This window comes from Colletotrichum truncatum (genome assembly GCF_014235925.2).
Source record: "Colletotrichum truncatum strain CMES1059 chromosome Unknown Contig_0004, whole genome shotgun sequence".
NCBI lineage: Eukaryota > Fungi > Ascomycota > Sordariomycetes > Glomerellales > Glomerellaceae > Colletotrichum > Colletotrichum truncatum.
Genome location: NW_027222401.1, coordinates 1968867 through 1996803, shown reverse-complemented (window position 1 = coordinate 1996803; position 27937 = coordinate 1968867). Strand labels below are relative to the sequence as shown.

Below are 27937 nucleotides of genomic sequence, written 5' to 3'. Positions count from 1 at the left end.
AAAACTAGAGCCAAATCGAAAACTACCGATCTTCTCGGTCCGCTTAGAAACACATGCTAGCGTCGCCCGCCCACAAGATCTCTTTCTCATCGGTTCTGACCCTGACATCTGATATTGTGTCACTTACATGAGATGAGCGCGGGCTCAGCTCCGATGCGGGGGTGTGGCACACATGTACAAAGTACGTAAAGTGTACATGTGAAAAAGCGGGGGGCGGGGTAGTGGACGAGACAATGTCTTCATATGTTTTTATTTTTGTTGTATTTTTTTTCTTGGGTTTTTACGGTTCAGACTACAATAGAAATAAAAACATTGCTCGAGACCGCATTGTTTCTTTTCATAGGTAACAGGATATCGTAACGTAGTTTACACAGGTTGGGGGGCGGCATGCAGCTTTCTACAATTAGGCACACATTTGTTTTTTATGAGCGGTTCGCCATTTAAGGCTTGTAGGGCTTGGGGCCGATCATGAGCTCGGGGCGGACGAGCTTGTCAAAGTCCTCCTCGCTGAGGGCCTGGAGCTCGAGAGCGCTCTCCTTGAGGGTGAGACCCTTCTTGTGGGCGTTCTTGGCGACCTTGCTAGCCATGTCGTAACCGATCTTGGGGTTGAGGGTGGTGACAAGCATGAGGCTATAGAGTGTCAGTGTACAGATAAAATAACAAAAGGGGGTGGATTCTAAACTTACGACTCCTTCATGATGCTGGCAATCTTCTCCTCGTTGGCCTGGAGACCGACGACCAGGTTCTTCTCGAAAGAGCGCATGCCGTCGGAGAGGATGCGGACACTGTGGAGCAGGTTGCGGATGACCAAGGGCTTGTAGACGTTGAGCTCGAACTGGCCGTTCATGCCACCGATGGTGGTAGCGACGTGGTTACCCATGACCTGGGCGCAGACCATGGTGAGGGCCTCGCACTGGGTAGGGTTGACCTTTCCGGGCATGATGGAGGAACCGGGCTCGTTCTCGGGCAGGACGAGCTCGCCGAGACCGCAACGGGGACCGCTGCCGAGGTAGCGGATGTCCTGAGCGATCTTGGACAGGGAGCCGGCGACGGTGTTGAGGGAGCCGTGGGCCTGGACGATGGCGTCGTGGGCGGCAAGGGCCTCGAACTTGTTGGGGGCGGTCTTGAACTCGGTACCAGTCATCTTGGTGACCTCCTCGGCGATGGCCTCGGCGAAGCCCTCGAAAGTGTTGATACCGGTACCGACGGCAGTACCACCCTGAGCGAGCAGGCGCAGGTCAGGCAGGGAAGACTCGACGCGCTTGATGCCAGCATCGAGCTGGGCGACGTAGCCGGAGAACTCCTGGGCGAGAGTCAAGGGGGTGGCGTCCTGCAAGTGAGTGCGGCCAATCTTGATGATGTTCTTGGCCTCGAAATCGTCGACCTTCTTCTGCAGAGCATCACGCAGGCTCTTGAGAGCGGGGATAAGCTCACCCTCAATCTCGAGGACAGCGGCGATGTGCATGACGGTGGGGAAAGTGTCGTTGGAGGAGGCGGAGCGGTTGACGTGGTCGTTGGGGTGGACGGGCTTCTTGGAGCCCATGGTGCCGCCGAGAATCTCAATGGCACGGTTGGAGATGACCTCGTTGGCGTTCATGTTGGACTGGGTGCCGGAGCCGGTCTGCCAGACGACGAGGGGGAAGTGGTCGAGCAGCTTGCCCTCGGCGACCTCGGCAGCAGCCTGCTGGATGGCCTTGCCGATCTTCTCGTCGAGGCCGAAGCGCATGTTGACGGTGGCAGCAGCGCCCTTCAGGATACCGAAGGCCTTGACAATGGGGGGAGGCATGCGGTCCTGGGGCTGGTTGATCTTGAAGTTCTCAAGAGAACGTTCAGTCTGGGCGCCCCAGTACTTGTCCGCGGGGACCTGGATCTCGCCAAAGGCGTCGCTCTCGGTGCGGGTGTTGGCCATTCTGGGAGCGGTGGTGTGCAGGCTTCTCTGGAGGGAGAAAGGACTGGCGAACTGTGTTGACTTGGAGGACGTCGCGGGGTAAATAACTGCGGGGGAAGAAGATCGGGTCGAGCATGTGGAGAGGCTCTTCGCGCATGTCCTCGGCCTAACGGTAAGCCGTGAGTTCGCCAGGCCGGAAGCGGCGCGTCGAGCTGGTACCGATCGAAGCATGTCGGGCGGTTTTGTTGGCTGGTGGCTGCGTATAGGAGCTTTCTTGGAGTTAAAAATGAACGAAACTCGAGACTTGATGTCTGAACCGAGCCAATTGAAGTATAACAACTTCGAGGGGAGACAGGAAGGCGCGCAGAAACAATGCTAGACCTTGGAATGATTTCGAATACAAAAAGGGAAAAAAAAGAGAGACTCGGAATTTTTTGCGCAACAACAGAGGTCGACCTGCTCCGAATTGGCTCCGTTGGGGAAGCTCTGACATTGTGGAGCTTGTCGTGGTCTGTGCTTTCCGGCTTATCCCGATATTCCGAGTACTCAGCACCGTAGCAACGATCCGAGAGAGAGTGACGAAATGGCCGACCCGCCTCCGGTCTTCCGTAGATTTACGTAACCATGCTTATATAATACATGGACGGCCTGCCTTTTTACCGAGACGAGCTGTGACATACTGCAGAGTATGCCACCACGATGGTATGCAGCCACGCCATGATAGCACGCCCACTTGGTCACTTTCCCACAAGAAGCCACTTCCTCTCACATCCACTCGACAACCTCAGCCCCTTTTCGAAGCCCCTTGCACCGTCGTCGCAGCGGAGTGGCAGCGTGTTGATAGGGTGGTTAGCATAGTACGGTGGGCTTCACGGCCCCGCCCCGCTGCAGTATGTCATCACTTAACAGCGAGCTGTCAGGGGCTTCAGCGTCCTCTTAGGGGTTCAGAGTTCAGTCCCATTCCCTGTGGGCGGTGAAGTTGCGGGATGCTAGGGGAAATCTTGGCTTCTTCTTAGCACGCACCGGACTTGCCGGCGCTCACAGCCTTCTTTGATCTCCACTCGTAGGACCAACCTCTTCCCCCGATCATGAGGGGATCGACTGGGGATGCGGTGCAGACAGTAGGGCAGTGTTGAGGCCTCTAAAACTGAGGCCCTCACAGCCATTGGCTCCGGCTGATACCACACATGTTCTTAGCGCCTTATGGCCTAGACGGAGAATAACGATCAGCAGATCCAAAGGACACACCTACCTCGCTGTACTGGTCCATCACTGCATACAATACCTCAAACCCCTACTCGTTGGTGCCTATACGGGTACCTTGAATTGATCACGGTTGACAGGGGCCACGATGCAGCCAGGCTGCGAGCCTCATTAGTTTGCTGCATGATAACTGTAGTCGTCCTTGTTCTTTGGGTCATGGAAGGTCAGGGATGGTTAATGATGGAATGCAACTGGGTGGGTTTCACCTCCTTCAGCCCAACTTGCGCCGCTTGTACCATCTTTGCTCGCTAGCATTGCTCATGCTCACCCCATTTTCCCATGTTCCCAAAGTCGCTAAAGTACCTTTCCTATCCTCGACTTTTTCTTCTCTATTTACCTCCTCTGTCAGCCTTTCTTCCTCCTTCAACAGCTCCTTCTTCTCTATTACCTCCCCCAAAGTTGGACCATCTAAAAAGGATTGGGATTCCCCCAAGTGCCGCTCAATTGACGTAACGAGCACGCGACACTTCCATTCCCTTTTATCTGATAACGGCGCCTGGGTCACCCAACGCTCTGTTCCACTTTTTTAACAGAGCCCCTCCTTCCCGCCCGCACGTTTTGTTTCAACTCAAGCTTTGAACCCCACCTCGACTGGCCTCTGCTCCAAGCAACTTTCAGCTTTCAACTCAACTTTACAGCGACAAACCTGGTATAATTGCCATAATTACAAGCAGTTGCCATGTCTCTCCAGGTTGACGACCGCAGCCGTCGCGACCGTTCCCGCTCCCCGGGTCGTCGAGAGCGTAGTCGCAGCCCTGCAGTCCCCGCCATGGTTGACCCCTCGCGGGAATCTAGCTATGCCTACCCCGAAGATGATCTTGATGACAGGTACGCCAGGGATAGAGGGGATAGAGGCGCTCGCATCGTCACCGCCGAACCGGGCGCCCCTGCTCCTCCTGGTACCATGTCGGGTGCCATGCCCTATCCTGAGGACGGCAGCGAAGCAATGTTCCCCGGCAGCCGTTCGCTCTACAACTACGACGACCGCAATTCGGCTTCCTACCGGCCGCCATCCTCTCCACGAGACAACTACCAGCGTAGCTCTCGGGACAGATTCGACGACCCGCACGTCAGAACGGCTTCACCCCGCGATGAGGATAAGCTCAAGTACCTTCCGGCCAAGTACAGCAGTCATGGCCGCAGCCGCAGCAGCAGCAAGTACGGCAACGAAGCCGAATACCCGCCTCCCCAACCACCCCGTCCCGGCCCGGACGACCTCTATCCCCCACCTAAGCCTGCCCGCCCTGTGTCGCCTGGCGGTTATGCCTACGCACAACCTCAGCCTTATGAATATGCCAAGACCGACGAGAAGACCGACAAGGCTAGAAAGAAGGAGGAGAAGAAGAAGGCGCTAGAGGAGAACCTCACCTATGGGTATGATCAGTACGCCTCAAAGCCTAGCTTGGCACCTGAGCCTCAATACTCTGGCCGGGCTCCCAGCCCAGGCCCCCAGATCTCCGCTGGCGCTGCTGCGTACTACGGAGCTGACCCCAGGACTTCTGCTTCCAACGTCTTGACGGTTGACCCCAGCAGCCGCAGGCGGGACAAGTCGCCTCAGCCGCCTACCCATCGCATGTCTAATCTGTCCGTCAACACAGGCCACCACTCTTTGAACATGAACCTGTCGTTGGCCAACGCACCTGGCTCGCCGTTGCTCGAGTCATACCATGGCACGTACCAAGACATGTCGCCCATGCCGTCGCCCTTACTCCTGGCATCTCAGCCACATGATTTACAGGTGATGGAGCCCATTTCTCCAATCGGCTCTGACGATGAGGGTAGACGACGACGGAGGGCCCGGTTCCACGACATTGAAGACGATGCTGCCAGGATCGCAAAGGCGCTCAGAAGCGATCGCAAAAGCCCTGACACTGAGCCTCTCATCGAGATCCTGCCTGGCCTGACTCATGACCAGGTGATGGATCTGCGCAAGGAGTACAAGGCACTTGTGAAGACCGGTCCAGACCGCAAGGGTGTTAACGTGGCTAAGCACATCCGCTCTCGCCTCAAGGACTCGGATCCCAACCTGATGAAAGCATGCTACTCGACTGCCTTGGGCCAGTGGGAAAGCGAGGCGTATTGGGCCAACTTCTGGTACCAAGGTGACAAGACGCGCCGCGAGCTACTCATTGAGGCGCTCATGGGCCGCACGAATCACGAGATCCGTTTGATCAAGGACGGCTTCAACGACAAAAAGTACGACAACAGTTTGACCAAATGCATGAAGACGGAACTGAAGGAAGATAAGTTCAAGAAGGCTGTATTGATGGTGCTGGACGAGCGCAGGATGGAGGAGTACGACCCCTACGGTCGTCGCTTGGCCATTGACTACCACCTCGTGGAAGACGACGTGTCAGATTTGCGCAAGGCTGTCAAGTCAGAAAAGGGCGGTGAGACGCTGATGATCAGCATTGTTGTGCAAAGAAGCGACTCGCATCTGCGTGAGGTGCTCAAGTTGTACGAGAGGACGTACCGGTCTAACTTTGCGCGTGATGCGCTGAAGAAGAGCGGTAACTTGGTGGTAAGTGCTCCCTCCCGTCATTTACATCAGACGAAGCTTAGTCACTGACTCATCCGATATAGGGCGAACTACTGGCTCACATCCTCAACGGTGTTATCAACAAACCTGTGCGAGACGCCCTGCTTATTCACCACGCCGTCACAGCCAGCCGCAAAGACGGTCTGCGTCGCGAGTTGCTCATTTCCCGGCTGGTACGCTTCCACTGGGACCGCCATCACATGGAGGCCATCAAGCGGGCATACCGCGAACGATATGGTCGCGACTTGCAAGACGCTGTTAGGGAGGCCACGACCGGTGAATGGGGCATCTTCTGCCGCGAATTGTGCATTTACCGTATGCCGAATGATGTGAAGAGCTATGAGCGTCGGTAAAGGAATGAAAACCGTCGCATGAAGAGATGGATGAAGATGTAATGAGACTATGTAGTATGGGAGGTTATCTGGACGAAATGTTATGATGCGCGCTGGGTATTCTCCACGTTGTTGTTTCTCCCCTGGTGAATGGAAATCTTGATCATGTCCGGGTTAAATTCTTCCGAACCTCGCAGCCCTCCTTCCCTCATCCTCCCTCCGCGAAACAATCATCCTCTCCCCGACCCCATATGAGTCCTCGGTGTGGTCGTCAATCTCCCCTACTCGGTCATCTGGATCCGACCTCCTCTCCCAGCTCCGTGCTCGCCTTCGTCTGTAATCGCCCACGCCGGCATCATCCACTACCGCACCATGCATCATAGCCATGTCTTCGCTGCCATCCCATCTCCTCCTGTCCCATCTCCGCTCGTGTTGGTCTCTATCTCTTGTAGATCGTACAGGTGTATCTGCAGGATAAGGAGGTCCACGAGGGAAGGTTTCGAATTCGTCAAAAAGCAGGGTTCGCCTCCTATTTCTCCTAGGGTGGGTGTTGCAGTCATCACCGATGTTTCTGTTATCATAATACTTGTTCTCTCTTCTCATCCGATGCCAATGTCTTCCGTCTCGGCTTCGCGGGTGCATGACTTTCCCATGTGAACCCAAAGAGCAAGCATGTCTTGTCGCAACATTAGGTGTGTGAAGCTGGCGAGGAGTATCGACTTTGAAGCCCCATTTCTTCGGGTCTTGCTGTTCTCTCATCAGGACTTGCTCGAGCCTTCAAAACGGAACAAAACCGTCAACAAAGGGGAGGGGGAGGGGAGATTCAGCATTGGACATTACCTCTCCGGGACATCTCATCACACCAACAACATCACCACCCCACTCCCCCTTCTTCTTCGCAGGATAACAGCCAGCAGCCCAAACCCCTTTCTCATCCTTCTTCTTCTTCTTCTTCTTCCTCCTCTTGTCTTCCTTACCTTTACCTGTGCAACTTAGACTACACCCACCGTCACCGTCTCCCATGCCAACAACACAACACTCGAGCGTCTCGTAACAACATTCGCTTTCCCAGCCAGAACAGCAACAACAACAATCTCCGCACTCGGAAAGATCCGAGTCCGAGTCCGAGGTAGACGAATCATCATCATCTTTGTTATCGAAGCGATAATACCCGTCGTCATCCCCATAGTAAACCATCTCATCCTCATCAACGCCGCCGCCGCCGCTGCGGCCTTGCTCTGACCGGAGAGCCAAAACAGCTTCACCCACAATCTGGCGTACCTCTTGACTACTCGCAGATCCCATTTTCCGTGCCCTTTTTCAAAGAAACAAGTGATAAATTAACGGCAGTGTATCGTCAAGAGATAGTTATTCAAAGAAATGTCGAATGCTCAAAAGAAGAGTTGAAAGGGCCAAAGAAGGAAGGGGAAGGGGGGGGGGGGCTTTTGTTCGTTCGCACAACCATTCATTCACTACCTCCCTCCTGACATCCACTCTCGGCCTCATGTAGGCACATAGCCGTCTGAGGTAACTCAAGTCCTACCGACAAGTAGAAAACATCTGCCCGCAAATACAGCGGTGAAGAAATTCGGCATTGAACAACGTATTCTCTTGAGTGATCCTATGTGCTCGCCCATAACTGGAAATATGTACCCTGCAACGCAAACCAAAGTACCCGAATGCTAGACCTTGATTCAATACGGTATACAACCAACAAAAACACCATGCACGCCTTACAAACACCCTTTCCACCAAGCCCTGGTGGGCCTTTAAAAAAGAGTAAACAACCCACGCCGGCCCCATTTAGACATTACACATCTCGCATATTTCCTTTCACAAACATACCAGTCCCCTTTACAAGAAGCCCTTCGTCATACTAGGAGCCCGACTAAGGCTGCTCTTGCGCTTGGGGACTGAAATCATTGATGCGGCATCATCTTCGATGCCGAATCCGTTACGCCAAGCACCGCGAACACTCCCCATCACGGACCCTTTCTCGGCCCTCAAGGCCTTGAGGCCCTCGAGCTCGCGCTCGAGGCGAAGCGACTTCTCCTTCTCTTCCCGAAGCTCCCGCTCCGCTCGTCGAGTCGACAGCTGAATCTCTGACTCGGAGGACTGAAGTTCCTCGATCGTCTGCAGCAGCTTCTCGACCTTGTCACGCATGCGGGATACATCATCCTGCAGCTGCGTGTTCTGCTTGTCCCTGCGCTCAATCTGGCCCTGGAGGTCCTTGACGATTCGGTCAACGTTGCGGACCGATCGCTGGGACTTGTTTCGTTCATTCTCATGCTCCTCAAGCTGAGACTCAAGCTGTACATAGTAAACCATGATTAGTAATTTGCATTATTGAATGTGAGCTTTTTTTTTTTGGGTATGCTTACCTCTTGGATGCGTTTGTGGAGGAACTTGATGTCGTGACTAGCGCTGGAGTAGCCCTTGGTCTCGAGGTCAACCAATCTGATTTGAATCTCATTCAGCGACTTCTCGAGAGCGGCCTTGTCCTTCTGAAGCTGAGAGCTGGTCTCGCGTTCGACCATGGCCTCCTTCTGCATCTCAGATGCCAAGGCTTCGGCACGTCTCATCTTCTCAACCGCCGCGGCGGCGATATCTTCCTGTTGGGCCAGGTTCGACTTCAGCTCCAACATCTCCTTGTCAATGTTTGCGGCATCGCGCAGAGATGGGCTGTCGCCGTTGGTGAGATCTTCAAGGCCGGCCTTGGCCTCTTCCAGGCGTGCCTCGATGCTGCGCTTCTCCCGGACGAGAAGGTCCCGTTCCGAGGTGATATCGTCCACTGACGCGCGAAGGGATCGGACCTGCGAGAGGAGGGTGACAATCTTGCCTTGTGCCTCACTGTGGGCATTGACCGCCTCATCGCGAGAGGATACGACGTCGGCCAGGGTCGATTCGAGGCGTGATTTCTCCTTGGACCAGGTCGAGCTGTTCAGAACTTCGTCGTCCCACTTAGAGCGGAGCTCGTCAAGTTCCTCGCGCAAACGCGCGATTTCGGCCTGCTTAAAGAGCTTCTCTTCACGAGCCAGATCCAGTTCCTTGGTTAGCGTGGCGAACTCGGCTTGGTACTTCTTGCGGGTCTGCTCCATGCTCAACTCCTTGTCTTCAATTTCATTCGCTCTCTGGTTTCTGTAGTCCTCTAGCTCGTGCTGGAGTCGTTTCTTCGCTTGGGTCGCGGCTTCGAGATCGGTCGATACGTCTTCGAGTTTCTCTTCGAGTCTCTGGTTTTGGCGTTGTAGGTCCTCGAGGGTGGAATCCATTCTTTCTCTTTCGGACATGATTTCGGCGCACGTTTCCTCGGCTTCTTTGGCTTGTGCCTTCGCGAACTGCTCGGCTCGGCTTGCCTTCAGCACCGCAATTTCCGCTTGCTCCAATTTACTGAAATACTCATCAGCACGACTCTTGTACAGGTTCAAGCTGGACCCAACGTCGGCAAGTTTTGATGTCTCGTTATCAAGCCGGATCTGCAGGTCAGAAAATTCCTGCAGGAGCTGGCTGCGGCTGTCCGCCTCCTGCTCACGAGCCATCGTCATTTCCTCGAGCTCGGACTTGGTGTCGCGAAGTTCAACTTCGAGGGCAGCACGATCGTGACGCATCTTCTCGAAATGGTTCTTGACGTCCGAGAGCTCCGAAATAGCATCCCTATGGCTGTGCAGAAGAGATCGGCGTGCTTCTTCTTGGCTGTTAAGGGCATCTAGAATCTCTTCGTGGGATCGGGTTTGAATATCACGCAGGGAAAGCTCGCCGGTTCTTACGCTTCGCTCCAGGGCCGATACCTTCTTAGCTGAGTCATCCAGCATGTCGTGGAGACGACTGTTGACCTTCTCAAGTTTTTGCATGCGAAGCAAAGAGGGGCTCTCATCAAAGTCGTCCGAGGACGATGATGCACGCTCAATCTGGCTCTGGAGATGACGGTTCTGCATTTGAGCAATCTGAAGCTGATTTTGCAACTCTTCAACTTCAGCCTTGAGGTCCATACGGTTGTTGAAGCTGAGAATGTCCGCAGTCTTGTCAGATCGAGCCGAGTCAAAGGGCTCAGGCTCAAGTCGTCGAGTGGGTGTCGAATTGTTCGAATACTGGCGAGCCTGCAGCTTAGATCGCCTAAATGTAGGCGAGCCATTAAACGGGGCCTCGTTAGGACTGATCTCCTCCAGCTTCGGCCTCATGGGAGAGTCAACACCTCTATTAGAGCGTAGCTCGGCTAGCTGTGTCTCGGCGTTCGTTCGGGCAGCAGTTTGAACTCGAAGGTTCTGCTGGAGATCCTCAACTTTCCTGACAAGGTCGAAGTTCTTGGTAAGCATGCCCTCGTTTGCGCCATCCGCTTGAGGCGGAATTACAACTTCGGGATCGACTGTCTTGAGCACACTCAACATCTGTGCTCGCAACTCTTGAAGCTCTTGCTCCCTAGCCTCCATAGTTGCTTGCAGAGTGCGGACAGTGGCTTGTGCTTGCGTGCGTTGTTGGCGTTCAGACTCAATTGTCCGGTTGGCTTCGGCCAATTGCACCGTGAACGTCGATGTCATCTTTTCAGCGTTCCTCGAGGTCTTAGCTTCCCGGGCCACTTCGTGGTTCAGGTCTTCAACGTTAAGTTGCAATTTCTCAACCTTTTTCTCAAGGCCAGCGATGGTGAGCTGGGCATCCCCTAGTTGCTTGTTCAACTTTGAGTTTTGTTCCTCGACACGAGTTTTCTCCTTTTGCAGGCCCAGCAGCTGTCCTCTCGAAGCTTCACTCGCTCTGGAGCTTGAGCGTGCAATCTCGAGTCCTTTTTGTTGAAGCTTGTTGAGAAGAGCGCGATTGTCGTTTTCGGACGCTTTGAGGCGGCCCTTGACTGTGACCAGTTCACGCTCAAGTCTTTCCTTCTCCTGGTCGTTCTTGAGCCCAAACTCTCCGGAAGAAAGAATCAACTTGTTCAGCTCCTCAACTTGGCGGTTCAGATTAGCGCACTCGTCTTCGAACCATTTCAAGCGTTCATGGGCAGCATCCAGGTCCTTGCGAAGGCTTTCCTCTCGTTCGCGAGCAGCTCGAGAAGCAGCACGCTCTCCCTCGACCTCAGCTTGCATCCGGGCTTCTTCAGCTTGCGTCTTGGCGATGCGAAGGCGTCTAATTTCCTGTCGAGCTTCCTCGCGCTCCTTCTCTGCCGTATCACGAGCCTCCTTTGTCCGGCGCAAGTGATCCTGCTGAACGTAGAGTTCCTTCTCAATGATGATCTTGGACTCATTCAGATGGTCGTACTCCTCTTGAAGAGTGTTGTACTTGTGCTCACTTAGTAGTAGGACGTCATCGCGGGATTGACGCTCTCTGCTGAGTTCCTTCTGAATATTGTAGAGTTCGTCCTTGAGGTCCTTGATCTGAGCCTCCAGAACCTGCCGATTCTCATCTGCTTGCGCATCCTCGGAGAGTCGAGCTTCCAGGAGTTTTTTGGCATCCTCGGCTTCTCTTTCTAGCTGAGACTGCTGTGCTTTGATAGCCGTGAGTTCGGCCTGGACGTCACGGAGCTTGGACGCGGCCGTCTCCTTCTCAGCGGCGAGAGTTTTCTTCTGATCTTCAAATGTACGGCGATCCATCTCAAGCTTCTTGTTGTCGCCTCGGAGAACAGAAAGCTCACTCTCTTTCTTTCGGATCAAGTCTTCGTAATCTGTTGAAGTCTTGGACAATTCGGAGAGTTGTTGCTGGACCTGACGATTTTCGAGGGCGAGCTGAGACTCTCTTGACTTGGATGTCTGTAGTTCCTTCTGCGCTGCCCGCAACTTGACTTCGGCATCTTGGTCAACCTGTAGAAGCTTGCTCTCCAAGTCTCGTGCTTTACGATCCTTGAGGTTAAGCTGGCTTTGGAGCATCTTGATCTCATCCTCCAGACGTTTCTCTTGCTCACTACGCTCGGATTGCTTTTTGGAAATCTCTTCGATGGAGCGCTCCAACTCCCCCATCTTTGCTGAAAGCTCAGACTTTTCTTGCTCCAGCCTTGCAATCAGTAACGCAGCTTGCTCAAGTTGAGCACGGTACTTCTCGACATCGTGCTCAGCCCGCTTTTTGGCTTCCAACAAGTCGTCGAGCTGGTCTTCCAGCCTCTCCTGGTCTTCTATGGCCCCGGAGAGTTTTTCTTCGAGCTCGGTTTCTCGTAGTTGCAGGCGCTTAAAGATCTCTTCCTTGTCGAGGGCAAGTGCACGCTCACTCTCAAGTGTTTGCTGAATACGAACCATCTCGTTATGGACATTCCGTCTTTCCTCCTCCAGTCTCTGGCGATCGCTGACTTCTTGATGCATCTTGTCCTGCAACTGGCGAATCATAGCATCCCTCTTCTTGACCTCGGTGGCACTTCGAGTAGCACCCAGAAGGGGTTTCATCTTCACCATAAGCTGCCACCATGGGTTCTCCATGAGGTCGAGGTAGACGTTGAAGTTTCTCTGGATGATGCGAGTCGCTTCTGTTCGGAACAGCCTCTTGTATGCACTTCGTCGTTGGATGTAACCGCGAGCGACTGATTGGAATCGCGACATAATCTCGGTGATCAGGGCATCACGTTGCTCTTCCAATTCGGCCAAAACACCGGCCCTGAAGAAGACCTTGGTTAGGCCCACGCGGTACAAGCTCTTGTCAAGACCAAGCTTGTCAAGCATCATGGCGGCAACGGCTTGACCTTCTTGATAACCCTTCGGCATGTCCCTGCAGAGAACTTCGTAACGCTGACGGAATTCTGCAAATGGCAACCTGTTGGGGAAACCAGTTCGGGCAATGCGAATTCCCTCTAGAACACCATTACATCGTAGTTGATCAAGAACAAGCAGCTTGTTGAATTGCTTAGGCTTCTTCTTGTGGTTCGGCAAGATGCATCGAACGAAGTGAGGGTGGGTGGAATGCAGTTGGGCCATGAGGCTGTGAAGCTGCTCCTTGTGGCGCTGAGCGACGGTGCGGAAGAGGCCCTTCTTGACGCGGCTGCGGCTCGTTGCAGGGTCATCATCAACATCAGCACAGTCGGCGAAAAGGTCAGCAATGTGTTTGTCTGTGGAGGAGGCGAGGAGGCGAGTGATGTTATCGTTCAGCGGATCTTTGTTCTTCTCCAACCAACCCTCTGTGGAGTATTCAACTTCAGCGGCGTAATGAGTGAGTATAAAGCCTTGCCCTAGTCGGGAAGGACGGTACTTGTTGGACTTCTTATCCCATAAGGAGTTCAATTTCTCGGTAAAAGACTTGTCTGTCGCTTTTGGCATTACGCAGTCTTCATCCAAGCATGAGAAGATACCAATAGGGTTGGAGAGCTCAATGAGATCGATTGTCGGTTGAAGATCCCGTCCAAAGTCGATGAACTGCCATTCGATTTGTTCTCGGGCGTACTCCTCTTGTTCAAGGACGAACATGTGGTGGTTAAAGAATTGCTGGAGCTTTTCGTTGGTGTAATTAATATTGAGCTGCTCGAAGCTGTTTTGCTCAAAGATTTCAAAACCGGCGATATCCAACACTCCGATAAAGCGTGAATCATCCAAGCCCATACCTGTTCGGTCCAGTTGACGGTTGATGCGAGTTACCAGATCACCAAAACCTCTTTCGTAGATACCCTTCGAAAGGGCGTCTAAGCCTAGCCGAACTTGCTCAGGAGTCTGGACCTTCTCAACCCACTCACGGCCGGCCTTGACTCTCGGGTGCAGCAGGCCTTGTAAGAATGGCTCAAGGGGAACTCCGAGAAGTTTGCATACCTTGGCTGCTTGCTCCTTCGCGTCGGGTGCTAACCTGGCTTGGTCTGCGGCACGGCTCTCTTTAACAACGGAAATGTTTCCAAGATGAAGTACAGCAGCAATGGTGCGAAGAATGGAGCTCTGCTCCTTTTCCGAGAAGCCCATTACATAAAAAGCCTCCATTAAGGAGTCCCATTCATCGCGGTCCGACACTCCAACAATGGTATCGTGGCCGGCGCGGGTGTACGCAAAATCCTCAACATCAAGGCCATCGAGGAGAAACTCTGACTTCATCTTCTTGTCTGCGCCTTTGAGCAGCTGGTAAAAGATGTGGTAATTCCTCTCATGGCCGTTGATTCTCACAACACGTGACTTCTCTAGAAGGTACCAGTCAATGAAAGCGCCGGAGATGGCGCCGGCTCGGTTGAACTCGATTCGGATGAACTTTCCAAATCGTGAAGAGTTGTGGTTGCGGACAGTTTGGGCGTTGCCAAAGGCTTCGAGGATCGGGTTGGCGCGGAGAATCTGTTGAGACAGGTTTGATTGTTGCGATTTGCTCTTGACAGGTGATTCTGAGTGCGCAACTGCTGCGAGGTATTGGATGACCTTCTTGGTGTTTTCGGTTTTACCAGCTCCGGATTCACCAGTTACGAGGATGCTTTGGTTTGCACCCTCGTCCACCAGGTTACGAAAGGCTTGGTCGGCCATTGCGTAGATGTGCGGTTTCGTGTCCTCCCTGTTTCTTCCCTTGTACATGTTGATGTACTCGTTTGTGTATATAGGTAGCGGGCAGTAAGGGTTGACTGTGACCAAGAAGAGGCCGGAATATGTGTAAATTAGGTCGGCTTGGTATCTGATGTGGAGGTTATGGACCACGGATGCCTCGTTCAGATGGGTCAACTCGGCCATATCGTTTGCCTTGTCGAACTTGGCGGGATTGACTTTGTCAACGCTCTCGGCGTCAACTTCTCGCTGCTGCGTTGCGAAAGTTAGCTAGATTGTAAGACAAAACGAGACGACGCCAGCGCACTCACGGTGCCATCGTCGCATTGGACGAGTATCTTGTTATTTTCCAGTTCTTCCACTACCCAGCCTCTCACGAAAGCGACTTGCGGGTCCTTAAGCCACACATATCGCTTTCCTGAGAAGTCGTTTTCTCCTTCAATGCCCCTCACTGTGTCGGAGCCTCGGCGCATCTCCTCAGTCTTGATGAAGGAGGGCGCAAAAGTGCCAGAGCCGCTGTTCCTTGAATCGGAGCGACTATGGCGGAATTGGCCAGCAGCAGGAAGCGCTGCGGGAGCGGCAGGAGCTGCTGAGGCATGGGAGTGATTTCTGACGTGCGACGTGGGAGTCGACACAGCGGATAGCGGGGAGGGTGAAGAGAAGACTGCGGATTTGGGGCGACCGCTGCTAGGACCTGGAGAGGTCCTAGAGAAAGGATTGTTTCGTGGTTGCGCCATGATATCAACGTCCAGGAGACGTGTTTCGTAAAAGGAGGAATGCAGCCCTCAGGGCCGCGGGTCGTGTCACTTTCGTCTCGTTCGTCGCAAACGTCACTGGTAGGTGGTCCCGCTCATGGAGTAAACATTAAGACACAAGCAAAACTGCCCAAGTGCAACAATGGACAAACTCTGAAAGAAAACAATACAAAAAGAGTCGCCAAATCGCAAGTTCGAGGGCCGTATTGCCGTTGGTAAAATGACAAAATAAAGGCAGGCTTGGGAGGCTGGGAGGTGGAGGAAGAACAGCGACGTAAGGATGGATATTGTTGACTTTGGACCACTTGAGCAGGGATTCAGGAGGACGGTTGCTCAGGGTACGCCAGTGGAAGTAAACAATGGGGGGGGGGACAAGAGCCCCACGTGACAGGCGTCAGGATGTGTGTGACGCGAGACGGTCTCAAGTCAGCCTAACCGAAAAGAGGAATGGCGCATATCGAGGGCCTTTACCAAGCACGGGCGCGAATTTTATTCCGCTGGCTTGCCCCGGCATTCGATTTCATCAGAGTCTGCCCAACCTCATTCGTCGCATTGCACAACATATTCGAAGACTTTTTGATCCACAACGCTCAAACTTCTTCTCTCCCGGTATCAGGCAGGACGGAGAAAGAACCGCGCCGCATTGCATCGCCTTTTTTTGTTTCTTTTTTTCTTTATTTACTGTCAAGAAGCTCCCTGGATTACCTAGTTCCACGTACGGGGTACCTTGTACGCTTCTGCATGGCGACTGTGTTTTACCGAGCTTTGACGCCGTGAAATCTTCTTGTTATCTTGGCAAGCAACCAACGACGTTGACCGCCCACCCGGTCCCCCTCTCCCTGCAAACTGCCATGCTCTTCCTGCTCTTGATCACAGACTCGACTTACCTAGACTTATCGTGCCTTGCGTCATTATCATAGCACATCCAGTTACGCGCGCTAGTCTGACCGACTTTGTTGGGGGGGAATATTTGGCGACAGCAAATCCCAGACATTGATTGCTGGTCGCGCGCCTTCTCGTCCTTTAGGTCCCAAGTTCACTCTTTTAACGTCTGGCGCCGGCAGTCGTGCCTTCCGTCCATAACATGAACAACTACTATCCGTATGGGTACTCGACGTACCCAGGGCAGCCACCTGCTCAACCTTACGCGTATCCGACTGCACCCTCTTTCCCACCGCCAACGTATCCCCCGCCTACAAATAACGCGTTTGAACCTCACTCCCAACTTCCCGATCCCTACGACCAGAGTCAAAGTATGATACCTGGACTCGGTTATGCTCCGCCTCCCCAAGGTTATGGTTGGCAGCAACCGTTGCAACCACCGCCTCACCTACCGCAGCAGCCGCCGCCGCCAATACCCACTCCGCAGCAGTGGGTTCCGAGAGATGAGCCCAAGCTGATCCCCGCGTCGCAATATTACCCTAGAGATGCCGTTAAGGAGGCATCCAAGACTCGAAATTCCGCCAGGTCTGGGCCTAACTCGCGGCAAGCGCTCAACCAAGCGACTAAGGGCAACGAAGATACTGAGGAAGGCGAGCTCAGCGAAGGCGAATTCAACGACTTGTACGAGCCGCGAGATGCCATCATGGATACCAGCCCTCGCCAACCAGCCAGCACCGCCCAGTTGGGTGCGGCAACCTTGGATCAGGTTGACAATGGCCATGGTGCCTCTGCCGTTGTCAACTGGTATAATGGCTCAAAGAATGGTGGGGTGCAAAGCCCGGCTGCTGTGGAAACTACTAGTCCGTCTCCTTCATCCCGACGAGATTTGGACATGGAACAAAAGCTAACAGTCAAACAGCACGAGATCGATCTGGCTCATATTCTCCATATCTTTCTCCTGGTGAAATGCATACACCTGTTGCCAAACACGGCCAACACACTACTTCCCAGAAGCAACAGGACCACAGTCATGGAACGCATTCCTCTGGGTCTGGAACCGCCCACTTAGGAGCTCATGCGTTACCACAAGCTCGAAGGAAGGCACTAGCAGCTATCCTTAACCTATGGCCCCTGGATGTCCGCTACCAACAGTACATTGACGAAGGTATTGACGAAGCGGTCGTCAAGGATTTGTTTGCTCAGTTGGACTTGGATATCAGTATTCCGCGTCAATCCACTGTTCCTGGAGTCTCAGCTCAAGTACCAGGTGACTCCCAGCCAGCTGCCCAGGCGAGTACCATGCATTCAAGGGCGCGAGCAGCTACGGCCATCGCAAAGCCTCCTGTGCAGGGTCAAGCGCCAGCTTCGTCGGCTAAGTCAGCTGGAGAAGAGCGAAAGGATCGTATCGCTCGTTTGCTGGCCGCAAAGGGTGCAAAAGCTGCCACTTCAACATCTAGCAGCGGACCACAAGTCGATTCAAAACCAGGGCAGGCTCCCGGTATGAGTGACAAGGAACTTGCCCAGCAACAAAAGATGGATGCCCTGCAGAAGTCCCGGGAAGCTCGCGCTCAGAAGGCTGCCGTGCGTAAAGGTTCTTTGCAGGCTTCTCAGTCAAAGGAACCATCACCAGTATCATCCACCCGGCCTCCTTCAGCAACAACCGATCATCAAGCCACTCCTTCGGCATCCCAGCTCCCTCAACCCGCTGTACCTCAAAAACCACCAAATCAATCTGCTCCCGCATCCGCATCATCTATCCCCGGCCTATTCTTGTCAGCCGCCCAAGCTGCTCCAGTCAACAATCAACGGAAGCGTCCTGTTGCAACTGACTTCGTTTCAAGTAATCAAACCAGCAAACGTCCTTTTGGCTATCACCGCCAAGACAAGCCTTTCGTTATTGATGTTAGTGACGCATCGGACGACGAAGACGTTGAAATGGAGAAAGGGTCACCTACGGATGAGCCTACACACTCTCAGCAGATGGGCACCTCCTCTCAAAGGACCGCTTCATTCCGTGACTTCCCGCCGCTCACAGATGGTCGCCCCCAGCTTAGCCCTGCACCTAGCAACATTGCTACGCCCCAGTCAGGAATAATCGCCGCTCAGCCCAAACAGGCGCACCTGGAAGTGATGGACAAGCAGATCGAAGCCATGAAGCGGAAGATCGCATTGGCTGAGGCCCGTCGTAAGCTGAAGGCCGCTATGAGTGGCCAGTCGTCTGGTTCTAAGTCGAATGTTCAGACGCCAGACAACACCGTTGAATCTGATGGAGGCAAGCCAGCCATGAGAAGGGTGCAGTCCATGGGGGCTTCCAATGCGTCAGATCAGCCCAACGGGGGCTCCTCGCCTGTAGTTGCTGAAGCCAGCAGTTCTATGCGCTTGCCCAAACCGTCCGAACAGAGAGTTGACAGTGAATCAAGTCGTACTGAGAAACTTCGTGCCGTCAGCACGAGCCTTCCTCTTGTGGAAGGCAGACTACAAGCAAAAAAGAGCAAGTTGCGCTTGCTTCAGTCTCAGGTGGCTCGTTTGCAAAAGGAAATCGAGGAAGAGGATGCCGAGAAAGAGAAGTTAACGCAAGAGATGGAACAACTCAACCAATATTCCGACAGCGAGTCAAGTGAGCCACAGAATCAGCTGAAAAGCAACTCCGGTTAGTGATGCCCTTGCAATAAGACTTGGAAGGTTTGCCTATTAACCCTCATGCAGTGGACCCTCTTGTTTCTCAAAGGTCAACAAAACCTCAGTCTGAAGTTCAGGCTCCAGTATCTGATGTTGAAGCCACAATGCTGGCCCCAGCCTCCGATGAAGCAGGCGATTCGGCTCCTCCCAGCGGAGATGCTCCCAAGTCCCCCTCCCCCGTTGCGCAAAATGACGAAGATGCCTCCACCGTGGCACAAGTCAACAGTGCGGTTACTGGTAAAGCCGCGACGGGCCCCCCTCAAGCCCCTGATTCTGCAAACAACGCGGTGTCCGCAACTTTTGACACGTCTGCCAGCCAGGTGACAAGCGCCGATGAGGCAGAAGAGTTGCGGCCTGTTACAAGTTCCAGTGATGGTCCTTCTGATGTTGTCATGGATGAAACTGAGGACACCAGTTCTCAAGACGAAGAGCAGGGGTCCTCGGAAGCTTACGAGCCGCCTGAGGTCATTGCTCCTGTAGATGCCGCCAAATCTCCATCCATCAGCCCAGTACCCGCAGGCAGTACCGTCTCGCTGGCTAATAGTGATGCTGACCTGCAGCAGCCAAGTTCAAGAAATTCACCGGTTCCTGAACAGATCTCATTAGGTGTAAATGAATCAACCCCTGAGCAAGGAGTTGATGCCGTGAGAGAAGTACACTTCGTTTCACACCACGGTGAATCCCCATTTTCTAACCTGCTTTCAGGCCCCTTCTGCTGCGCAAAGCACTGATGAGATTTCTTCCGGAGATCGTTTCACTCCCTACGAGAGCCCGCTGCAATATTTCCGTGCTTATCGATATCATCCCAAGTATGCTGAAACCGTCGCCGGCGGGCTTCGGTCCCTCACATATAGCAACAGGATCGACCCGAATCTACCCGTTTGCCCAGACCAGCTGGCAAGTCGGGAATGCCCCAGAGGTGCTGACTGCATTTACCAGCACTTCGAGGCCATGAAGCTGCCGGGTAGGTCGCCTTCGCCCCGCAAGGACTGCTGACAACGTCACATGTTTTCGAGACATGTTGAACGCTGACGGTCGCCCCCAACGTTCTAGACGACCAGATCCTCCTCCAGCTTGGCGGCACCCAGCTTGATGGGGCTGAAAAGGCACAGTACAACGATGGGCTGCGCAAGCTCCTCCAAGAGATGAGAGCACAGAACATCAAAGATTTCCCTAGCATTGCACAGGGCATTGTCGACTATCACAATCGTTTCACCGGCGATCCGTCCAAGATCTTGCCTCTAGGCAACGTCTCGATTTAGTTAGCAAAGTGGGTGGAGCCTAGCATGACTGTTTCTCCATCTATCGTAATCCCCCTTTCCAGCACTTGTACGAGTGACTGAGCTTCTACCCCTTTTTCTTTTGCATCAAGCAATAATGTTCCCTTTTTCGTCTTTTACATAATCCGCGTATCCCTCAAAGGTTGAAAGAGCCTGGTGAGGAGGGCTTTGGGCGGCGTTTGCACGATACCCCCTCTTTGCGTTACTTTTACAAGTGATTCGGCCTGAGGCTATCAGGCATGAGGCGCAGGTGCAATGGAAAACGGCAAGTAGGCAAAGAAAAAAAAACATAATGTCTAGAGGGGAAAGAATCCACTCTACGTATTGAAAATATTGAGATGATGCAGCCTGATGTGGCGACCATCGTTCGAAATAGCTGTTTGCCCTTCATGGGTATTACGTAGACAAATCAAGAATATGTCTTCAATACTGCTTGCACTTGTCTTTGCGCAATGAGTGAACAGGACTGTAGTAAGATGACGACATCCTGGACCGGTTGCAAAGGCAGTATTAAAGTATCACTTGTGCTCTTAGGATCGATATTGTAAAGTCTTTTCGTTCTGTTGGTTTGCCTTGAACTATCATCTTCATAACATCAACGTCCAATCCCCAACAAAAATAGCCCAAACTTTATCAACTAATCCTCGCGACTTCTCACCCTTTATCCCTTCCCCCATCAACAGCCAGAAACCACCTTGGTAGCCACCAACTCGTGGGTGCTTTGTCCCTCGAAGAAGGGCGCGTTCTTGTCCGTGTTTCTACCTCCAAAGAGTTCTTTAGAGCAGAAGCCAGGATGGAAGAAGTTGAGTCCAACCACGGCTATGATAATCATGACACCCTCAAATCCAACGAAAAGGTCCTGCCGTTCCATCAACGGGCCCGTCCATCCACGGCTCAACTCCGCGATGCGAAAGACACAGCGCCAGAAGATGCACACCGTAGATAAGGTCAGCGCACCGAGGAAAAAGCGGAAGCGCCACGAGGAGCACAGGTGGCCAAAGATTGCGGCGTCGCGGTCGAGAACTTCTTGAATCGCCTGGTTATTGCTGTTGTTGTCGTTGTTACGCACGGCGCGACTGCGGCGCCAGGTGCTTATGGCGAAGTCACCCGCCACAATCATGAAGATGAGCAGGGTGAAGACTTGGAAGCAGAGACCGGCAATCATGACTTTGTCGCCCTTGTCGGTGGATTCACCGTTGTGGTTCGCGACGGAAGCGACGGTGCCGCCGGCAGCTTGGAGAATTAACGAGATCAAATCACAAGGGATGAACTATAGATCATGTTAGCTTTGGCATTCCTCCCCCCCCCCTTTTTTTGTTGTTTCCTCAAGTGCCAGAGTTGGGAAGTGGGTGACTTACTATTCTTGTGTACCACTCCGGTGCGATTCTTGAATTCGAGGCACCAAAGACTTTGACGACGCGGCAGAGGCAGAAGTAGATGGCAGCTGCAAAAAAAGTCGGACCGATGGTCAGGCAGCAGATCTGCATGAGAAAAGGCGCCTTTCGCCAAGGGTTGTTCCAGCTCATGAGGCGGCCAGCATACCCCAGGATTTCGCAGGTCACGCCGAGCATCATGGCGATATTGAAGCCGTGACCCCGGCGAGTGAAGGCGTAGGTGGCCGCAAAGGCGATGAAGGAGGCGCCGAAGATGCCTGCGAAGATGGCATTGGGGACGAGGTCGATCTTGTACATGTAGTAGCTGGGAATGAACTCGCAGTGCGGGTTTTTGGGGTTGTTGAGGCAGTATTGCATCATCAAGTAGATTTGGTTGTAGAAGCTTAGATCGTACGCACCACTGTCGAAGAGAGATGCTGCAGGGTTTTCGAAGAGGGACGCAGCGGGATCGTCGAGGAGACTCATTTTGGGCGGTTTGTGTCTGTTGTTTTGGTCTATTTTTTGGGTGCTGGGTTGGTTACGTGAATTGTACTGTTCCTCTTTGGGCAATTCTCGTTCAAGCCGTGGTTTGAATTGTGAGATGAATGAAAGATAAGAGGAAAAGATAGAGAGGCAACAACGGTCACTTCATATGCACTCCACTCACCTATTTCGGAGAAAGGTGAGCTACAATGGTGTTACTGGAGATGGGATTGATCTTGCGTACCATGGCAAACGCCCAGAAGCGAACCGAAGGAAAGAAGGCTTTAGTTCACAATCCAATGACGAACTATATCGGGTGCGCAACTGCAAAAATACAAGATGAAAGTGTTATATTTTACCGGTTTGCTGCGATACCTTTATGGTAAAAGGAGACAGCGCCGAAGTCTAATCGACGTTGGTACAAAAGTGTTGTGAGCCACTCGACCGGTGGCTGGCTAGGCTCAATGTCCAAGATGTTTACTGCAGACAACAACCCTGGTAGCCAAGGGGCTGCGATGATTCTGGCTGCAGATGGCACTCTGAGATGTTAGAATACAAAAGTTCAAGCTCGTATCAGCTATCTTGCAGAACCCCCTCAGCCAATATTGGCCTACTTTCGACAATACAGTGCCCACCCATATGTTTCAAATAACTTCTCATCACCGAACGTTTTCTCTCCCGGCCCCTGAAGAGATTACCGTCAATATAAGTAGTGACGAATAGGCATCAGTAGAGGTTGATTAACATGTGAGGAGGCTCAGAACATACCAACTCCGAATTTCATGACTGGCCGAGCATGACAGCGCTATTCGCTTCTGGGCTACGCTTCCTAGTCGAACCGCTAATGTCTTGTCAAAATACGTAGTTTATAAGAAAGATCATGGGGTAAACCTGGGGTGTTCGACGCTACTCATCAGATGCTACGCTGTAGGTTTGCCGGCTCGGATGCTAGGTGTCCCGAGATGGACTTGGCAAAGAATTGTATGACTGGAAGTGGGACAATATTTAGTTGTATTACCCACCGCGAGGCCACGGTGTGTTCCTATATTGCATATTGTCCGACTTTATTCCAACGTTTGTTTGGTAGGAATACATTAGCAGCCTACACAGCAGCTACAGACACACCTATAAATGGGGACGACACACAAGTTAAGCTCTAACGAGCTACGTGAAATCTGCCAACTCTCGAGGCATCAAAGACATGCGGCCCATACGACTCTGCCGAAATGCTACAGATCCATGCCGGTCGGTAATGTTAATCCATTCAGGTCCAGAAGTGGCAAGAACAAAAACCATGCTATTCTTGGAGTGGCACAACTCTTAACTATAAATAATTCTCTAAACTTTGAATTACGGGAAGACACGGTACAACCTTCTCTGTTTGCGGCCACAGCCCAACCTCTTGCCATCCTCATAGAGACACTCCTCACTGCGAGCCACCACTTCAAAGTTCATGCATGCGCGTGAAAGCGAAGAGTAGAAGGTAATAGACACGATGAGAAGGTTGGCAGGTAGTTTTCAAGTTCAAAAGTACATTGAGAAAAACGGCCGTGTACGAATTATTCAAATTACCTCAAATCGTTTTTGTTACCTAAGGCTCCTGTGTGAGAAAGTGAGAAGCCTGCACTGGGCTAAGATAGTAGTGTTGGGCGTGTGCTTTGCTTTGGAAGAGAGGCAGATTTCGGACACTGCCCTCATTCGCGTACTACTGCCAAACATATACCCGCCATGGCCGGATTCTGTACTGTTCTCTCCGCTCTTGTATGCTGAATAATGCATCGTGAAGACTGATACTAGCGTTCCTTCCACATAGCTAGGCTAGCAACCTTGTTTGCTATTGATTAGAATGACACAGCGGTACAAGTACAAGATCAACACTACATCTGTCAAGTGTGCTGTATTCCAACTTTGGAACGCCCAATTTCTTCCACTCCCGGACATCAAGCCTATGGAGCTACTGTAACCCGCTTCTTCTTCTTCCCACTCTTAGCCTCGTCCACGCCAGCGTTGCCCAACCCCCTTGCATCAATTCCACTCTTCGTCACGACTCCTCCGAGAGCCTTACTCGTACCCAAGCTGATGCCCTTACCCTCGCGCATGCTATCCAAGCTCAAATGGCTTCCTCCACTACCTCGTCGTACACCAATTCCCTTGAGCTTCGCCGTGGGTGACTCGCGAGTGTCTAGTGGGCCGTCGCTCTTGCCGTCTGGATTCGTCGTATGGCTGTCGGGCCTATCCGGTGAAGAAAGAACGTCGTCGTCGTTAGCTACAACCTGAGAATACGGAGTTCTCATCCGCGTGGTCACTTGTGGAGAGGGAATCCCCGATCGTCGTTCTCGAGACTTATAAGAAAGCGGGCTTTCCGTACCGTTTCTATGTTGAGGTTCGTCCACCGCGTTGGAAGCCTCGCTTGCAGATACATCGCTGTCCTTAGCAGCATGTCGATACGCGTTCCCAGAGCCAAGGAGACTTTCCTGTCTCGCCAATTGATACCGGGCATATTCTTCCTTTGAGTGTTGGGCGTCTGTGAAGCTGTCAAGGGCATCGAAAACATGGGGGAAGACTTGGGCATCAACGTCGCGGCCCCAGAGGAAGTCAAGGTGCTCGTAGTGGGGGATCTCGGTGGCTACAGTTTGACTTGGGAGCTCCTTGAGCATGACTTTGATGTCGACCAACGAGTCGCTGCCGCCATAAACAAGCACGATGGGTGTCTTGATGTTTCGCGTTGGATACTTGGCGACTTTGGTGTACTTGCTCGATGAGCTAATAGACACAGGCGGGTGGACATCGTCGTCGTACATCTGGAACGATTTGTTGCGGATAATTTGGAACCAATGAACCACACTCTTTGTGCTAGTGAACGAGTAGAGATGGGGATAAGCGGCGAGTTTCTGGCTAAGTGAGATATTCTTCGTTTGCCAGTTGAACAAGAAAGAAAGTCCAACATCGATAGCGCGTACGAAGATTGGCGGATAAAGAATGGACTGCCACATCGTTGCGGAACTCAAAATAGACCGGCGGCCGAAGAGGAGAAACAGTACCTGGGGTGATGCCTTGACCAAAGCGTCTACGATGCCATTAGAAAGACCAGCTGGCGACATAGCAGGTGCCAAGGCAATGAAAACGTTGACCTGCTGGTTTAGCTTAGGGTGGATGGCGAGCGTGGCGAAGGCTTGCGCAGTTCCCTGAGAGAATCCAATATACGATAAGCTTTCCTGGTCTGTTGTCTCAAGAATATAGGCGATGCTGTCGGGGATGTCATGGAACGCAAACTCGTCGATAGAAAAGTTCCAGAACTCCAGCGACTTGGGCGAGTGGGCGACCGACTTCTTTGAGTATTTGTTGCCGCGGTTGTTACCCAGCTACGGTTACCGTCAGATCCGTACTTAGTGGGATGCATTAGGAACACTTACCCAGACGTCGTACCCCTTCTCAACAAGCACAAAAGGCAAGCATCTCTGCTCATCGGTCAAGCACACCCAGACTTCCGAGTTCATGAGAAGGCCATGGTGCAAGTACACGACCTTCTTCTTTAAGCTGTTTGGGCCGCAGTTCACCTTTTGGCCCTCCTCTCCCTTCTTCCACGCTAATCGGTGGAGGCCAAGCAGGAAGCCATCCTTCGTTTGTGTAACGTGCTCCTCAGCTTCGTATCCGAACAATCGGCAGAGATCGACAAAATCGGAGGCATCCCTCACGGAAGTCGAAATAGCTATGCGACACTCGGGTTAGCTCAATTGCACCATAGGGAGGAAACAAGGGCTGGAGAACTGACACTTCTTGCGCTCCTCTGCACGTTTATGCGCCGGCGTGGATAGTCGATTAAACAGTCGACGCGACGCTCTATAAAAGAGCGAGATGAGCGGCGACGCTGGGAAGCTCCACGTTAGCTAGGTTGGACGCCACAATCCGGGCAAAGGATGCGCATTTACGTACGCAGAGCTAAGGTCAGGACACGAATAATAGCCTCAAGTCCTACCAGGAGAAAAGAGCCCACCAAAGCCACATACTCGACGCTATACAGTTCCATCAGCATGGTGTTGAATTCGTAGCATTGAAGCTTCTAAATATTGGAGTCAAGGGAAGAGAGGGAGGGAGTGAGTGAGTAGTAGATGGATTGGCCTTTGGGATAGCCCTTACATGTTTAGTCGACCGATGAAAGGGATAGGCATCTTTCGAACAGGGTCGAACAGGCAGGGAATGCAAAATAATGCGATAAAGGACTGCCGGCGCGAATCAAAAACGATTATGTCTTAAAGTGGGAAAAGAAAGGAGCTTTCAAGGCATCATCACTATAATTTCTGAGGGGGGCCTAAAGCTTAACTTAAGAAACCGGGCCGTATTTCTGGTTGTTGGCAATGAATGGCGAAAAGAAATGTATCTGGAAAGTGGTCGGGCGCGAGGTGATGTCACATGTGAAGATACATCTGAGGGAGAGCTCTCAAAAAGGTCAAGGTCCCAAGGAAAGTCGAGGTCATAGGTACTGTGCTGTCACACTCTTGGCCCAAAAGAGTGACAGCGTGCCAGCGCAGCAGCGGGCAAGGTACCTTAATAATTAAGGAATGAGAGAAGGGGGCACGGGGTTTGTATGAGAGCAAAGCGGGTTGAATGACAAGCCGAATCCTTGAATAGCGGAGACTTGAAGGACTGCAGGGACATGGCACTAAACCAACCTTAGCGGCCGCTCTGTGCTCTCACACCTTGCAGAAACCGCTGCATCCGAGTGGGTTGTTTCTTTTGTCCAATCACAGGGGGCCTGTTTTTTTTCTTCTGTCGCAAACTCGAAGCTCCGGCAAGCTCCAAAGTCGAACCACGACTTAGCTGCCTCTATCCACCAAGGGAATGCCCCCAAGATAGTCAACATGCCTAGCTCTTGCAAAGAACTTCGTGAGTAACCTCTATAGCCAACTTAATGCACTTTTTAATGGTATAAACTGACTCAATTGCAGGCGAGGCCCTCGCGCAATGTCTCCAGGAATCCGATTGCGTGATGGTCCACCGCAACAGCGCCTCCGACTGCCTCCGTTCGCCCCTCGTCGAGACTCTCCCCACCAAGTGTCAGCAGCTTAAGAAGGGTTTTGGTGAATGCAAGCGCGGTATGGTCGACATGCGTAAGCGCTTCCGTGGCAACATGCCCGTCAACTACAAGACCATGAACGACGCCGAGGCCGGCAAGGGCTACCAGCTGTACGCTGGACGGCCCGCCTTCGCCGGTGGCAGAGGCGAGACGGACGGCAACGAGCCCGCGCCGAAGGACTGGAGGGAGGTTGAGAATGAGAAGTACCGCGCCGAGCAGGCCGCGGCGCAGAAGAAGTGATCTCTTACAACTCCACGGCGAAGCAAACAGCACGAGATACTGTACAGGCTATGTGTATGATCTGAAGAGCGAGGCATCGGGAGGCGTCTTGGAGTTTACAAAATGGTCTAGTTACCAGTGTACGAGTATAGGCTGCGTTATGTCTTTGGAATGCTCATGGCGAATATCACGGCTCAATCTACGGCTTTACTACCGGAAGATTGTGTCAGCTTCTGGCCCAAAAGCGGAATGTCGCAATCAGGCACTCCATCATTCACGAGCGTTGTCCTGTGAGGATATTTTCAACCAGAAGGCTTCCTCGAAGCACGCAGGTGACGAATTTCGAGGACTGTCGGATTGAACAGCCAATCAAGTTCAAACTGAAATATCTAGTAGCCTCGGCCACTAGACCTAACATCAGTAAGCTATATTTGACTAGAAATATACAATGATATTAAGTACAATCACTTGTTCTAATATCTCAGCCACTCATATCACAATGGCGCGTTGAAAAAGGAAATCCAAAGATGATTCTTTGTTCTTTGCAAAAGATTTGAGTAGTACAGAGCAATACCAAGTAGGGGTGGAGGACACCAAACATTAACCCTAGCACCACTTGGTGTTTCAGTCGCACTTTACAGAGCAAAGAGGACTTGTCAAGGAAGTAATGATCTTAGTCTAGAGTCCAGTAAGTAGACCGGGATTGAAACCAGCCGCACACGAAGAATCAATAAGCCGCATCTGTTAGGTAGTCACTCCACCAAACAA

General features: G+C 52.5%; 8 protein-coding genes across 8 annotated transcripts; 3 read left to right on the top strand and 5 right to left on the bottom strand.

Moving 5' to 3' along the window:
• Positions 1 to 440: 440 nt before the first annotated feature.
• On the bottom strand, positions 441 to 2119 carry CTRU02_207341 (Fumarate hydratase, mitochondrial; the record flags this gene model as incomplete). Its single annotated transcript, XM_036719269.1, has 2 exons — positions 441 to 630; positions 687 to 2119. 2 exons carry the CDS (start codon positions 2117 to 2119, stop codon positions 441 to 443), a joined length of 1623 nt encoding a protein of 540 aa, XP_036588976.1.
• A 1711-nt stretch (positions 2120 to 3830) lies between these two features.
• On the top strand, positions 3831 to 6043 carry CTRU02_207340 (annexin ANXC4; the record flags this gene model as incomplete). Its single annotated transcript, XM_036719270.1, has 2 exons — positions 3831 to 5672; positions 5735 to 6043. 2 exons carry the CDS (start codon positions 3831 to 3833, stop codon positions 6041 to 6043), a joined length of 2151 nt encoding a protein of 716 aa, XP_036588977.1.
• A 153-nt stretch (positions 6044 to 6196) lies between these two features.
• On the bottom strand, positions 6197 to 6880 carry CTRU02_207339 (uncharacterized protein; the record flags this gene model as incomplete). The annotated part of the gene is made up of 2 exons (XM_036719271.1): positions 6197 to 6769; positions 6863 to 6880. The coding sequence occupies 2 exons, from the start codon at positions 6878 to 6880 to the stop codon at positions 6197 to 6199; spliced, it is 591 nt and encodes a 196-aa protein (XP_036588978.1).
• Positions 6881 to 7876: 996 nt separating this feature from the next.
• On the bottom strand, positions 7877 to 15161 carry CTRU02_207338 (myosin type ii heavy chain; the record flags this gene model as incomplete). Its single annotated transcript, XM_036719273.1, has 3 exons — positions 7877 to 8332; positions 8404 to 14676; positions 14736 to 15161. The coding sequence occupies 3 exons, from the start codon at positions 15159 to 15161 to the stop codon at positions 7877 to 7879; spliced, it is 7155 nt and encodes a 2384-aa protein (XP_036588980.1).
• Positions 15162 to 17027: 1866 nt separating this feature from the next.
• CTRU02_207337 (uncharacterized protein) lies at positions 17028 to 19471 on the top strand (the record flags this gene model as incomplete). Its single annotated transcript, XM_070204869.1, has 2 exons — positions 17028 to 18711; positions 18768 to 19471. The coding sequence occupies 2 exons, from the start codon at positions 17028 to 17030 to the stop codon at positions 19469 to 19471; spliced, it is 2388 nt and encodes a 795-aa protein (XP_070061402.1).
• Positions 19472 to 20696: 1225 nt separating this feature from the next.
• Positions 20697 to 21879, bottom strand: CTRU02_207336 (parasitic phase-specific protein psp-1; the record flags this gene model as incomplete). Its single annotated transcript, XM_036719275.1, has 2 exons — positions 20697 to 21290; positions 21379 to 21879. 2 exons carry the CDS (start codon positions 21877 to 21879, stop codon positions 20697 to 20699), a joined length of 1095 nt encoding a protein of 364 aa, XP_036588982.1.
• Positions 21880 to 23822: 1943 nt separating this feature from the next.
• CTRU02_207335 (lysosomal acid lipase cholesteryl ester hydrolase) lies at positions 23823 to 26045 on the bottom strand (the record flags this gene model as incomplete). Its single annotated transcript, XM_036719276.1, has 5 exons — positions 23823 to 25238; positions 25290 to 25585; positions 25658 to 25744; positions 25810 to 25919; positions 26014 to 26045. The coding sequence occupies 5 exons, from the start codon at positions 26043 to 26045 to the stop codon at positions 23823 to 23825; spliced, it is 1941 nt and encodes a 646-aa protein (XP_036588983.1).
• A 690-nt stretch (positions 26046 to 26735) lies between these two features.
• On the top strand, positions 26736 to 27190 carry CTRU02_207334 (cytochrome c oxidase assembly protein; the record flags this gene model as incomplete). The annotated part of the gene is made up of 2 exons (XM_036719277.1): positions 26736 to 26760; positions 26823 to 27190. 2 exons carry the CDS (start codon positions 26736 to 26738, stop codon positions 27188 to 27190), a joined length of 393 nt encoding a protein of 130 aa, XP_036588984.1.
• Between the last annotated feature and the right edge of the window lie 747 nt (positions 27191 to 27937).